Genomic DNA, 15,511 nt, shown 5'->3' with positions numbered 1-15,511 from the left:
AGTTTCCATTGCCATTACAAGATAAATTAATCAGGTATATGGACGATGTAGCTCTTGCTTGTAAAACAATCCCTGTATTTTTACAGCAGTTATTTGAAGTGCTTAGTTTGTTGAGTGATGCAAATATGACATTAAATTTATCGAAGTGCATTTTTGGTGTAACCGAAATTAACTATTTAGGCTACTACGTATCTTCGGAAGGTATATGAAAGGATCCGAAATCAGCTGAAGCAATCGAAAAGTTACTGGTGCCAAAAAATTTAAAAATGCTACGTTAATTTCTTGGTGCAGTTCAGTTGCATTCAAGAACAATCAAGGGTCACGCCGTTATTGCTCAACCCCTCTATGAACTTTTAAAGGAAAAGAAATGGAAGTGGGAAGAACATCAAAAAGCTTATGAGTTATTAAAGGCTGAATTAGTAAAAGACGTGAAATTATACCATCTACACCATTCTCGGTTCGATAAGCCCTTCTACCTCGAAAGTGATGCAAGCAAACTTGGGTTGGCTTGTGTGTGTTATCAAATTATAGATGGTGGATAGTACATGTTAGAATATGCGAGCCGTACCCTTAAGAAACATGAACGGAACTACGCAATTGGTGTGTTTAGCGTTCGTGTGGTGTATTCGTAAGTGGAATGTTTGGCTGAAAGGATCGAAAATATACATACGAACTGATCATAAAGATTTGGTACAGTTAAGACGCATGCATAATTGGAATGCAAGACTTATGAGGTGGTCACTTGAACTCCAATCTTATAATTACGAAATCGAATTCATCAATGGTAAATCTAACACACTAAGTGATTGTTTATCTCGTATGCTACCAACTCAGGAAGACATAATCGTGAATGTGAATCCCATACAGGCTGTTCAGTCAGAAGTGTTCGACTTAGATCCGTCTATAATTGCGAAATTACAGTGGGAATGTGACTAATACCGTCCTATCATTAAGTTATCTGCAAGGAAATGTGAAAGTAAAAGTAGTGCAAATAAAAGTTCTTTTCGGAGTAGTGCTAGAAATTGGAAACAACTACACTTGGGAAAATGGTATTTTGATGGTGAGAGATTTTCATTTCCCGGACAGATTAAAATTATGCGTACCGCCTCTTTTAGTGAAAAACATCCTAATTGGTTACCATGACCATTACGGTCACTTTGGATTTATGAAGGTGTTTAATATTATTTCACGTGTTTTATTGGAAAAATATGCGTAGTGACATTAAGTCGTACATTCTCGATTGTGAAATGCATGAGGACGAAAGTCGGTCATCACCCAATGAAGTGTTTAATATAATCTGTGCCAGCGAGAAATGTCCGTTATCTAGTTTCAGCAGATTTAGTGGGCCCTCTTCCTCGAGGTAAGCACGGTGAAATTTACCTGTTAACTGTGTGTGATGTATACTCTCGTTATTTAGTGGCATATGCGCTTCGTCGTGCAACAAGTGCAAGTGTAGCGAAATGTCTCACTGAGCCATACATGCTTCATCTTGGTATTTTTATAAATATTTTGGTAGATAATGGACCACAGTTTATTGGGATAAAATTTGTGCAAGCCATGGAAGCATATAATATCAAAATACATTATACTACGCCTTACTACGCGCAAGGAAATGTCATCGAAAGATTCCATGCTAACTTAGAAAGAATTTTGCGTGTGTTGTGCCGCAATTCTCACTCTTCATGGCCAGAATATGTTGTGCAAGGTTATTTGTTGTTGAATTATACTATTAGTGCCAGTTTGGGAATAGCGCCGGCAGAGTTACATCTTAATATTAAATCAGAAGAATTTACGTTATCACATTTTGGTATTGTGCAGGATAACGAAGTGATTGACGAGAGAGAAGGCATAGATTGGAATGGAAAATTGATCATAGCTGGCTTACGACGAAAGAAAATTATTCAGCAACGAAATGAAAAGTTAAATGTTTCCCAGAGAGCCAGAAGAACATTGAGTGAAGATGACTTAGTTTTCTTAGTATAACATCAGTAGCTTAGTGGACAAACGCATAGCGAAATTGTGTGAAGTGTACCGTGGTCCCTACTTGCTGTGGAAGAAAATTGGTGAAAATGTATTTGAAGTGGTAGATCTGCAAAGTGGCAAATACCTTGGATTTCAGAACGTTTCAAGAATGAAGTTGTGGAGACCAACACCAGCTACTAGGAAGAAATGGTTGGAACTTCTGAAGAAGCATGTGAACGAAGAACAGTTCAGTGATATTTTAGAGAGCTGAAAAGGAAGCAAACTGAGATTGCATGGACCAAGAAGAAAATAAGGAAGATCAATTGTGCAGCGTAAACATTGATGACCAAGTAAAAGTGCGTTCTAGCTTCATCGACGAAAATGTTCTGTGCTATGTGCGACACGGTTATTTAGATGAGCGTAAATTGTTCAGTCCATTAGAGAAATACTACCAGTAGTGTTCTGAAGAGTAAGATCGTGCTTGCAGAATTATATTAGGAGTTATTAGAGTATGTACACATTTCATTATAGTGTTCCTTTTGTTGCTAGAGGAACAACATTGAAGTTTCACCTTGAAAACCTACGACCACGTTTCGCCATGAATTTCATGTGCATCATTTTTTTTTTGGTCTTCTAAAAATTCTATGGGATTTCCTAAATATAACTTCTTTTTGTTAACCACATCTCATGTGTCTTCGTGGTCGTACTTATAGTCATTAATTTTATTTGGTTTTTGTGGGTTGGCTCTTCATATAGTCGTCAGACCATCCCTAAGATGGATACAGGTTGGCATCTGTAGACATGATATTGCCTCAATATAATACTCCATCATTCGAGTTTATATTGGTTTATTTCAGTCTTCATATTAATATTCATATAACAGTCATCATTAAGATTACATGTGTAGGCTTATTATATTATCTATATATATTCCTATTCAGCATCATATCCTATATATTTAAATATCAAGTATTAATATATTGTGTACCGTATATCTAATCGGTGAAGTTGCATGTGGACGACTTGAATTGGGTCGCATCTATCGTGTTTGATATGCATGAAGAGGAGTGTAATGAAGAAAGAAATACTTACATTTCTTTGGTTAACCCATCCCAAGTCAACTTCCTTTTAACCATGATTACGCCATTTACCCTCTTATAATAATTACATGTAACACGTAAAGAATATACACTTGATATACATACACGAAGAATATAACACAAAGAAGAGAACACGTAGGTCCAAACAATAAGAACACACATTTTATTCACTTTACAATTAACACGAATGCAAGAGGAGCAGCCGCAGCTATATTTTTTAAAAGAAAAGTGAGATGCAAATCATTTGTTGAATAAGTCTGCACAATAAGCATAGCATCTCGTTATCACTCAGAAAGGAGACCTAAGCCAATACAGGACTTGATGGCGTGCTGAAAACTTCAAGAACTTCCACCGATGGACCTAGCCCTATCCAATGGGAAGAGGATAGGAGCAGAAGATTCAGTCGTCGAGTGTTCATTCAATGGGAAGAGAATGAACGAAGAGGACATTCTATTGGATTGGACATTGTTCTGGAGGATAGTATACAATTTGGACAGTGTTGTGTGCGCAAACAGTAAACAGTATAAATAGTGTTCTGAATGAACGGTGAAGTGTTATTCTTCAAACTGAGAAATATTCATATATTCGTTTTAATATTCATCTTTTATTTTTCAATTAATAGTAACAAAGTGATAAGTGTTTTATAAATTGAAATTAATTCCTTGTTTGAAGTGTTTTCTCATTTTATTCATATTATTTTGCAATATTTTAGTGTGTCAATTTTTTTTTTTTTTTTTTTACAATTATTATTTGAGCGAATTTGCATTTGAATTACTATGACTGTAATTAACAAATACATATACCTATACTTTTATTCATATATCTAATGGACTGAATAAACATTTCATATCAGTGAATGCAGTGTTAAACGTAGTGTTTGTGCGAACTATGACTTAGCCAGTGTATACTTCAAAAACTTACAGTGTGGCCGCGTCATACGCAAGTACAAACAATAAGTGTTGCCAGGGTTCTTAAGGTAAACGCATCTCATCAGAACTTTACCTATCAGCTGTTCGGGAGCCATTTTGTAATAAACTTATTTGTGCATTATTTTTGGTGTATCCAATTCGGACAATTTAATTTCCTTTTATTCTAAAAGGCTGCTATATTTAAACAAACCGTGTAGCTAAGTTTGCGCATTCTCGTACGGATAGCAACATCAGCAGACGAAGCAGCCCGTAGCCTTGCCGTCCAACGGCAGCCAATCACAGCCCTACCTGTGATTACGCTATCATGGTGGGTAGAACTCGCGCAAGCCGCGAGAACGAGCGAGAAACTACGCGAATTGGCTGGCATTCGGCGTCAAAACGATAACCCGCTAGGAAGGTTTTCAACATCGCTACAAAATGTAACGAGAAACAAAAATCCCTCCATCCGTTTATATATACGTATATGTAGAACATCGATACATGTTATTGCTATAATGCCTTTCTATGTTAGTATTTTTATTAAACTCCGATTTGTGTATTATTTACGTTATTTGTGTTCGAGAAGTGCTGCCTCATGTTCTTCGCCTTGTCATGCATGGTGCAATATATTGATATAATTGAATTTTGGAGTATTTATTTAATTTTCATGTTAAATGATGCTGAAGTTGTATCATAGTTGTAAGGTTAATGTTGTTACTTGAATTTTCGCGTATGTGTAGTTAGCGGTGAAAGAAGCTATACTTTGTGATAACTTGTTTCGTTAACGCTTGGGAGAAAAATTCAATTAATGATATTCACTCTAATGTTTGCTCTACTTGGATTACTATCCTATGGAGTAAGCATCACATGTAGTCGTGTATACAATCTGTGGATCCGTATAGTAAAACTGCACCGAACTTTCAACATTTCTTTCTTTCTTTTCCCCAGCTGTTTTTTTTTTTTTTCAGATTTTAATCTAGATTAGTTTTTGCAATATGATATTTATACAAAAGAAAATTACCTAGTAAATAAGAGAAACAAGAAACGCATATTTTTTCTTTTCCTATGAACTGTCAATTCTTCTCTCAAGTGCTGAACACTACAGCTGTTTGGCAGATGAGCTGACAACAGCACAAGACAAAACAATCCTCTTCTCGCCCCCATGGCTGCAAACTGGTGACGGCTGTCATAAATATGTACCCTTCCGTTATCAACGGAGTTGCGAATTTTCGAAATAAAAGGTGACAAGTGCCATGGTGGAGAATGCAGTAAATAGCGTTTGACTGTTCTAGTATGTAATGCAGATGGCAGTGATAAACACTGTCGTTGGGTGATCGGTAAGTCCGAGAAACCATGTTGTTTTAAGAACATTGATGCTTTATTTTGCATCTACTCTCACCATAAGAAACCTTGGATCGACAGCTCATCATTTCGTAAGTGGCTTCTTTGTTGTAATAGTCGAATGTTAGCTCAGATATTATATATATATATATATATATATATATATATATATATATATATATATATATATATATATATATACATCAAACAGGTGTACAGCCCATAACATACATAATCGGAATTTAACCAATGTGAAGGTTCACTTTTTTCTCCCCAAATGCAACAAGTTATCTTCAACTTTTAAATCAAGGCATCACTGTTGTTATGAAGAGATCTTATCGCAAACTACTTGTGAGGGCTGCAATTCGTGCTGCTGAAAAGGATACGGAAACGCCAACTTGGAGTGTGCTTGATGCAGTAAAAGCTTTCGTTGCATCTTGGGGATCCGTATCATCACAACACTTACAGAACTGTTTCAGAAGATCCTGGAAACACAGATGCTGATCCTGTTGACGAGTTAGATGGTCACAACGACAGCACTTCAACTGACGAATAGAATATTCTACAAGACGTGAGAATCCCGTAGTTAGTTTTGAGGAATTTGTTAGTGTTGCAGATGATGGCGTGTGTTCTCCAGTGGAGTCTGATTTACAAGTGCAGCTGTGTCTGAGGTACAAGAAATATCATTCCGCCTACCCGCTAGGAAGTGTTACACGCCTTGGACACTTGTTGCGTGTCCGTTTTGCTGCAACATCCCAAGTGACTGCGACTTTTCCGTAAGTATGAATAGAGTTGGCCTGAATTACTAGACACTTTCGTTCCCGTCTGAGACAGTGCAATATACAGGAATTTTTCACCAGAAAATGATTTGTGAGTACATTTTTTTCAAGTTACAGTACAGTTACAATATTATTGTAGTGTATTTTTCTCAAGTGGATTTTCTTTGTTGTACCAAACTGATGTTATAAATAAGATTGATGTATGCGGTAACATAAACCTTCTTTTTAATCTTCCAAAATAAGCGAATACAAGTACTGTAATGTTTTCTATGACGACATGCATAATATACTGTCGATATAGAAAATATTTTGAGGTGACTTGGACCCATGTGGCAACAGTAGTATCAACTTCAAAAAATTTTAAAATTCGGTTAGGGGATTTTTTTTGTGAATTTTTATCTCCACATTTCCCTCCCATTGACAACTCTGCAATCAAACTTACATCATAAAATTGCCACATCCTTCTTCTAAAAACCAAGCTCTCAACAATGTCAATCGAGTAAATAGTATTTGAGGTATAATTCATTAACTGAAAGTCTACGAAAACGCCAAAAACAACCCTGTCTCGAAAGGGTTAACAATCCTATACTGTTATGAAAATATATAAACGGGTGTGTGATTTTTCAGTAGCTTTCCTACCAAATTATAACTAACATCTAGAACACATTTTACATTGATTCATTGCATTTTGTGTATTCAATCGTTATGCTTCAAGACACTGAGAGTTACACATTGAACTATATATAAGAACAGCGGAAATTGAAAAAAATATATAAACATGAGATTCGAACCAAGTTCTAAGAGATTAGAACCCAATAAAAAGTGGCAAGGGAGATTGCTTATGAGGACAACTGAAGAGTTGCTTTTTAGCAGTGTTTAAAGTGAATGAACTTCTTAGCAGCCCGTTGTTTTATTACAAATTTTAAGGTCGAAGAGTAAACTTTTAAACTACAATTAAGTTTTCTGAATTAGCCAAGACAATAATTTAGTTCTGAGAGTAAAATTACATTAAGTAATAAAACTGGAGCTGAATATTGCAAACCGCAAATTGTAAGCTGTTTTAGAGATGCTTCGTTGTTCTTTTCCCCCATTCCGTTTCCAAACTGCATGTTTTAAGGGACTTACAAAAAGTTTTGCGAAAAAAAAAAAAAATGAAATCTTAGAGTTTTGTGTCACACGTTTATGCCGGCTAGGCTATAGAGACGGTTAATACTATTTATATGGATATATTTTTTGTCTTCTTTTTCTCTGTTAATACCAGTGCACGTCATGAAACCAGTGCCGTCAATCTCCATGTCATCATAAGTAACTTGAATAAACGTCAGTATGTCGAACGGAGCTGGTTCCATATTAGTGACAGTTCAAACATGATTTCAACAAACATGCAACTCCAAAGGTGATTTATTTTTTTAGTTTCAAAATGGTTTTGATCAAAAACAAATCTTCCCAACTTCAGAAAAATGTATTTTCTGTTTAACGGTAGTATGTATAAAACAATACTTATGGCACAAAAAGAACACTGATTGTACATTAAAATCATGGCAAATATAAAAAAAATATTAAAAAATGGCAGTATTCGTATATCAATTTTAAGTAAATTTCTACGTAGTCTTCACCAATTGACAGTTTTACCAGTTAATTGTCTCATTTCCTATAATAGAAAAATATTTTCCTTGCCTACAACAATACTACTTAATACCAAAGCATTAAATATGAGACTACTACAAAATAAAATAGTTAAAAACAAATGTTCTTTTGCAGCTGAGAAAATAGTATACCGATCAGGAACACTTACTTTTGGAGTAACCTTTTTGAAAGTGTTTATTTTCCCACTACAATCAGATTTTACTGAATGAATTGAATCTCCACTAGAGTCGCGGGCTCTACTATTAGGAGAATAGTTGTTTACAATGCACTCTGACGGAGACCGAAAATCTTGATCATACATCCTCATCATAGGCTTCGGAGAAAACCAATAGCGATTATAATACATAGGTTCATTCCTGGGCAACCCATACTGTGGGTATCCGCTAGTGAAATTAAAGTAAAATGGCATTGGCTGCCCGTACAAAGCATATGGACTGTAATAAGGTGATACTGAATTATACGGAGGCTCTGAAAATACAGAAAACCTATCGTAATCTCCACATTGAGATCCAGCTCTGGAACTAGGATTACTTCCAGGTCCATACGGCAGTGATTGACCTGACTGTGAAATGAAGCCCGAACTGCGACTAGAAGATCTCGACAATGGATATCCTATTGGATCCATTCCAGGGAAGACAGGGGAACACATTGTTGGGGATGGAGGTGCATGAAGAGGTGACTGCCAGTAACCTCCAGCCACCCATGATGACTGAGTAATATTCCGAAGTTGAAGACGAGGAGGACTAATAACTGGTTTATTACGAAGGAACCCGTTTGCACTATTCCTGAACAAGCTGCCATTACTGTCAGTTCTATACACTTTCCTTCCAAAAGGCGAACTTCTTCTGGTCCTTTTAAATGACGTACCAATATTCAAATTCTCAAGACCACATACTCCAGAATCATGCACATCTTCTTCACTTTGCTGCACAGGTTTTACTTCACTTCTCAATCCTACAAAATCAGTTTTATGCACACCACTACGTACGTTATAGCTCAAAGAAACATTTGAGCGATTCAAATCTGAGTTAGTCGAATCAATAATACCACTGCTCCACGAAGAATTCTTCATCACTGACTTACTCCTATTAATGTCGACTCTATCCACAGCCCTGCAGAAAGTAAATAAATTAGAATTATAATTCACAAATATTACACAAGAAGAAGCTGAATTGTCATTCTTATCTATTTATTTCTAGTACTTCAAATATATAGTTGGAGGGATCGTTTTCCATTAATAATGGAAGATAGCAAATAATTTATGCAAAGAATCGGTGAGTGTCTCTATGCTAAAGGTAGCAACCATTCCAGCATCACCTGGTAAACTAAATAAAACACTACGAAGAACTTAGTTCAAATGATTGGTCACATAATTCGAATCCAGGACTTCCACATTATTACAGAGGTTGATTTATTTATATTCAGTAGAAGTTAATGTGCAACTGTACCGCGCATGCGCAACCCATCGTCGTGAGATTGCCACTAGGCAAGCAACAGTATTTCGTTAATCATGCAGTAGAATAGTGTGGTCGAGTGTAGTTTGATGCTCCCGAAACTGGACAGATTCTAGGAGGGGTCATTGTGCCGTCGCCCTCGTAGAAATGTGTCAAATGCTTAATTTTCGTGTAAGTCGTGCCATTGTTAACCGTATTATACAGAAATATGAGGCAAGAGTCCTGGGCCCACCACATCGACTCAAGCAACTAGAAACGGACCTCCCATGAAGAGGAACCGCCGTTGTAGCGTGTGGTTCGGCGTATGATAATCTCTGAAACCTCTCCCCTCCGCATACACGCGCACAGCGTGCGACAGCTATCAAATGATGCATATCACAGGTGACAATCAATTGCGCCATTCACAGGGGGATTTACGCCTCGCGGTCGTTCGCAAGAGCAGTGTGCACGTCCTGAAACCGTATTATGTGGCTGAGAGGAAAAGGAACTGCAGGAAGCTATATGAACATCATCTTGCGGGTGAACATTGAAAGCTTATTGTTACACTTAATGAGGCGTGGATTTACCTCACAGACTGTGCTAAAGTTCGTGCGATTACATACAGATCTATTGACGCCACGGCCCGAAGCACATTCTTCCGCCAGTGCGTAGAGTTTCCCAAAAGGGTTCTTGATTATGGCTGGTTTCTTGTACAGGGACAAATTGGATCTACAAAAGGTGTAGCGAAACTTCAAAATCAATGCTGCATATTACCAGACTCATGTCCGGATTAAACTGTACCAGCCTGAAATCCCGGTATTGTACGGACAAAACATGAACCAGGTTAAACTGCACCAAGACAAGGCATCAGCCACACCGCGAAATCATCGTTGGAATTTTATCGCCGTATGAAACAGGAAACTGGAACTTTGGCAATCCTCTTCTCTGACATCCCTGTCAAGAGTCCAGATGTTACCCCAATGGACTATTGTGCTTTCAGATTTCTCAAGTAGTGCCTCGAGTTCGCAACTTCTGCGGTGTGTGGAAAGCCTGTAAAGAGGAGCGGGATGCAATACCCATGGTCTAGCTGCAACGCAGTCCCCTGCAATGAAAACTCCGATGCCGTGCAATAGCCAGCGGAGGAGGCCTGCAGATCGAATGGAACCGGTGGTGGAAACACGACATTTTCTAGGTAAGTGGCACACTCAAATTTGGGTCAATATACATAAATCAACCTCTGTAAAAGGAAATGACCATGCCGTTTAAATCATGGCACAAGAGAGTCAAGTACATGAAAAAAAAAAAAAAAAGATTTAACAAAAATCAGACGTCGGATTAAATATCTCCAGACAACTGGAAAAATTCAGAATAAAGGTGAAACTCCACAGATTCATTCATATGAAGGCAAAGCAGCTAATATTTACTAGAGCTGAAATGAGAACATTAAAAACCATCCAGTTCCACAACTTGTAATAAGTCAATTCAATCTGAAATGTTCAAGGAATATAAATGGAAATCTACACAAATCATTGGCTCTATGTAACAAAAAACTAAGTTCCTATTTCTGTTTATGGTGTCAATTACATATTATCATCATTGAAATTAAAACTTTAAAAAAAAAATAAAAAAAAAAAAATAAAAATATCAGGGTATCGGGCATTCATATCCATTTCATAAGATTGTATTGATCACCAACGAAATACTTCTATTGCAAAAATTGTTAAATTTAATAATGCATTATCAACTTGGAATCATTCCTTTCTGTAAACATGAAAATCCGCACAATATTAAAATAAATAATTTAGTACTATTTCCATTTTGGTCATGCTTTTGGTCTAGTCATATTAGTTTTCTGAAGATACATCAATAGTAGTAGTAATACTACTACTACTAATAATAATAATAATTCGTGTAACGTGGTTTCCTGACACCACAGCATGGGGCGTCCTCAGGTTGCGGATCGAGGAGAACGCCACTAGATATAGAGGTTAGCTCCGAATATACTGAATAAGCAGTCGCGGACAGACAAGGAGTGGTCCTCCAGCTTGGGAGTTTGGATAAGGCTAACAAATTTATCATATAAAAAAAAGAAAGAAAAAAAAGAAAAAGAAAACATGTTCAGAAATATTCACAGAAGCCTCGGACAAGGGGTGATAACTTGGCACGACCTCAGCAAAAGAAAATGGACATGAGATTTGGAACATGGAATATTGAAGTTTTTATAGAGCAGGCGCGTTAAAAAGCCATAACGAGTGAGTTGGAGAAATACAGGATAGACTTAGTAGGAGTTCAGGAAGTTAGGTGGGAAGGAAATGGAACTGTGAATTTCGGAAATTTTATGTTCTTTTACGGGGAAGGAAATAAAAATCACCAATTAGGAACACGGTTTTTCGTTCATAAACGAAAATCAGCAATTAAGCGGGTTGAATGTTACTGACAAATTTTCTTGTATTACTCTTAAGGGTCGGTTGTGTTATATTATTGTTTTAAATGTACATGCCCCAACAGAAGATAAGGATGACGATATAAAAGACAGATTTATGAAGAAATGGAACGGATATTTGACCAACTCCCGCGATATCATATGATAATTCTATTAGGGGATTTCAGTGCGAAGGTTGGACGAGAGGATATTTTCAAACCGACTATAGGAAACGAAAGTCTGCATAAGGTAAGTAATGACAATGGTGTTAGACTCGTGAACTTTACAACATTCAAAAATCTTATCGTGAAGAGCACAAAATTCTCACATCGCGACGTTCATAAATATATTTGGACGTCACTAGACGGAAAAACAAACAAATTGATCACGTTTTAGTAGATAGAAAAAGACAGTCGAGCACAATTGATATCCGGTCGTTTAGAGGAGCTGATTGTGACACTGATCACTACCTGGTAGCAGCGATAATAAGAGAGAGATTATCGTTGAATAAAGGAAATATTCGATGTCTGAAAATGGAGAGATTTAATTTAAAGAAATTAGAAGTGAGTCAAGTAAGAGAGGAATACCAGATTGAAGTTTCGAATAGATTCTCGGCTTTAGAAGATTCAGATTGCACTAGTGTTGAGAATACTTGGATTGAAATTAGACATAGCATTAAAACTTCAGCAAAAGAAAAATTGGAACACATGGAAGTAGGTAAGAACAAACCATGGTTCGACCAGGAATGCACTAAACTAGCACAGAAGAGAAAACAGGCAAAATTATGTTGGCTACAAAATCCGAATGAAAGAACGATACAAAATTTCGTAGACATCAGGCGGAAAACTTCCAAAACTTTTCGAACAAAGAAGAGCTATTTTTAGAAAGCTAAAATTAAGGAACTTGAAGATAATAGTAAAAATATAAACATTCGGGACATGTATAAGAGGATCAACGAATTTAAGAAAGGCTATCAACCTCATGCTTATATATTAAAGAAAGCTGACGGAACAGTTCTAATACAGATAGCATCTTAAATAGATGGAAAGATTTCTTTGACGATTTGCTTATCATGCAGCCAAGAACTAATGTGCGTGGAGAAAGGGAGATACATAATGCGGAACCGTATATTCCAGAGCCCAACCGAATAGAAGTAGAAATTGCTATAAAGAAATTAAAGAAACAAAACTCTCCTGGTGTAGATGAAATTTCGGCTGAGTTAATTTTAACTGGAGGCGAAAAATTGTGAAACAAGATTCACAAACTCATTCTCCTTATCTGGAACAAGGAAGAATTGTCACAAAAATGGGAAGAATCAATCATTGTTCCAATTCACAAGGCGACTAAACTGACTGTAATAATTATCGAGGCATTTCTCTTCATCAACACTATAAAATCCTTTCAAACATTCTCTTAGCAAGATTGACCCCATACGCAGATGAAATTATTGGAGATTATCAGTGCGGATTTAGACGAAATTGATCAACTATCAACCATATATTTACCATTCGCCAAATACTCGAAAAAGAAGTAGGAATACAATACCCCGGTACATCAACTATTTATTGATTTTAGAAAGGCTTACGACTCGGTTAGGAGAGAAACATTGTACAACGATCTTACAGAATTTGGAATACCGAAAAAGCTAAGTAGATTAATTAAGGTATGTTTAAATGAATCCCAAAGACAAATGCGGGTACGAAAATTTTTGTCCACGAGCTTTCACGTCGAGAATGGCCTGAAACAAGGAAATGCGTTATCGCCATTATTATTCAACTTTATCCTGGAACACGCTATAAGGAAAATCAAAGATAGCAACCAGGGCCAACAGTTGAATGGTGTTCAAGTTATGGCGTATGCTGATGATGTAAATTTAATAAGGGATGATACGGTAATAGAAAGAAATGCAAAGGTCTTATTAAATGCTTGCAGGGACATGGGTTTAGAAGTAAATGCAGAGAAAACTAAATACATGGAAGTGCATCGTAATCATAATACGGCAAATTATGGATGAGTTAAAATATTAAATAATACTTTTGATAAAGTGGATACTTTCAAATATCTAGGATGAATATTATCAGACGAAAATCAAATTCACGAAGAAATTAAATGTTGACTAAAAGCAGGGAATTCGTGTTATTATTCGATTTAAAATCTCTTGTCGTCGCGAATTCTGTCGAGGAATTTGAAACTTAAAATACACAAAACGATAATCATGCCTGTTGTTCTGTATGGTTGCGAAACATGGTCGCTTACTCTGAGGGAGGAACATTAGACTGAAAGTATTTGAGAACAAATCCTGAGAAGAATATTCGGACCCAAGGAACGGGAATGGTGGAAACTTCATAACGGGGAACTACATAATTTGTACGGTTTACCGAACATTGTTAGGGTCCTCAAGTCTAGGAGGCTTAGATAGGCAGGTCATATAGCTAGGGTGGAAGAAAGCAGAAATGCTTTCAAAATCTTGACTGGAAGACTATTCGAAGAACGACCATTAGGAAGATCTAGGCGCAGATGGGAGGACAATATTAAGATGGATCTCGCAGAAATAGGAATACAAAGTAGAAACTGGATCCAGTTGGCTAGGGATAGAAATCAGTGGAGAACTTTTGTGAACGCGGCATTGAACCTCCGGGTTCCATAGGCCATAGAGCGAGTTAGTTAGTCAATCAACTAATTATAATATATTCTACATAATATCCTAGGTTAATAATAATATCCTAGAAAAAATAACACACATTTTAAATATTTCTAGATTATCAAAGTCTTAGCCCTATCGATTTTTACAACTGCTGTCGTGTAAGAAAGGAAAGTTACTTTGGTCACTTAGAATTCTACTTTCCTTTTAAGTACCATATATGAAACGTAAACTCAGTTTAACGTGGAATCCGAAACACATACCTAGTTATATCATAAATACTGTCACAATGTTTGGAGTGGCGCTGTAGGCATCCGGAGTGGCACCGCTGCCATCTGTATAAAGCGGAAGAAGTATGTAGTGTGTGTGTGACTGTTCATGACATACGTTGATATTGTACTGAGTTCTGATGGAGTGGGGAGATTACCAAAATCGTGTAGCAATAATTGCACCACACAAGGCCGGGAAGACAGCAGGTGAGATCTTCAACCTCCTGAAAACCCTAGAAATCAGCAAGAGATTCGTGTATCGCGCCATACAGCGATACACCGAGATTGGAACGGCAACTGACCGCGCAAGGAGTGGCAGACCATGAACGGTACGAACCCCGCAGGTCCAGAAAGCAGTCGCAGCAAGAATTCGAAGAAATCCTGTTCGAACACAAAGCGTGATGGCTGCTGAGATGTAAAACTGTGAGCAAAATAAATGACGCGTCTCTTTATTTTGAAGTTTTTTTTTTTTGAAAATATCTCAGTTTTCTTTATATGTTCGAAATTTCGGAAGGTTTCCCCAGCAGGACAGGTTAATAACAAACCCGTTTGTGATATTTGTGTTAGATATTAGCTTAAAATAAATAAATTAGAAGCAAAAAACATTAAATCGACAGAAATCTCGAGAATTACCAACTCTGCTAAAGTGGGAAATTTTCAAGAACGAGAGGGAAATCTGCAGTACAATACGAAGCAGCGACACCTATGTCATTGAGAGAAACGCGGATTAGATCTACAAACGAAAATTTTAACGAAATATTTCTAATATGTCGTATTATATGCATTATCAGCAAACTCCAAATATATGAATCTATGCTAAGTATTAACGTATAGATAGAGCAAATAGTGGAAATTACCTATGGAAAATGACGAATTCTTAGCACAATCGTAATGAAAATCGTCTTTACTATAGAACAAGTTCATGCACGTAAAAGAACAAGTAGCTCAGTTAATTAAAGCAACGAATCTGTATGCCGAGGGTAGTGGGTTCGAACCCCATGGAAGTGCC

At 36.9% G+C, this 15,511-nt stretch overlaps 1 protein-coding gene across 1 annotated transcript in view; it reads right to left on the bottom strand.

Annotated features, from left to right (window-relative positions):
• Nucleotides 1-7,533: 7,533 nt before the first annotated feature.
• Nucleotides 7,534-15,511, bottom strand: part of LOC145671236 (uncharacterized) — a 101,525-nt gene continuing 93,547 nt past the window's right edge. Inside the window, exon 7 of the mRNA XM_081740136.1 lies at nt 7,534-8,849. Within this exon, the coding sequence (XP_081596262.1) occupies nt 7,742-8,849 (1,108 nt within the window). The 3' untranslated portion in view covers nt 7,534-7,741. The remainder of the gene's footprint in view (nt 8,850-15,511) is intronic.

Source organism: Thermobia domestica, chromosome 15 (assembly GCF_964235325.1).
Source record: "Thermobia domestica chromosome 15, izTheDome1.hap1.1, whole genome shotgun sequence".
Taxonomy (NCBI): domain Eukaryota; kingdom Metazoa; phylum Arthropoda; class Insecta; order Zygentoma; family Lepismatidae; genus Thermobia; species Thermobia domestica.
This window is presented reverse-complemented; position numbering and strand designations above follow the sequence as displayed.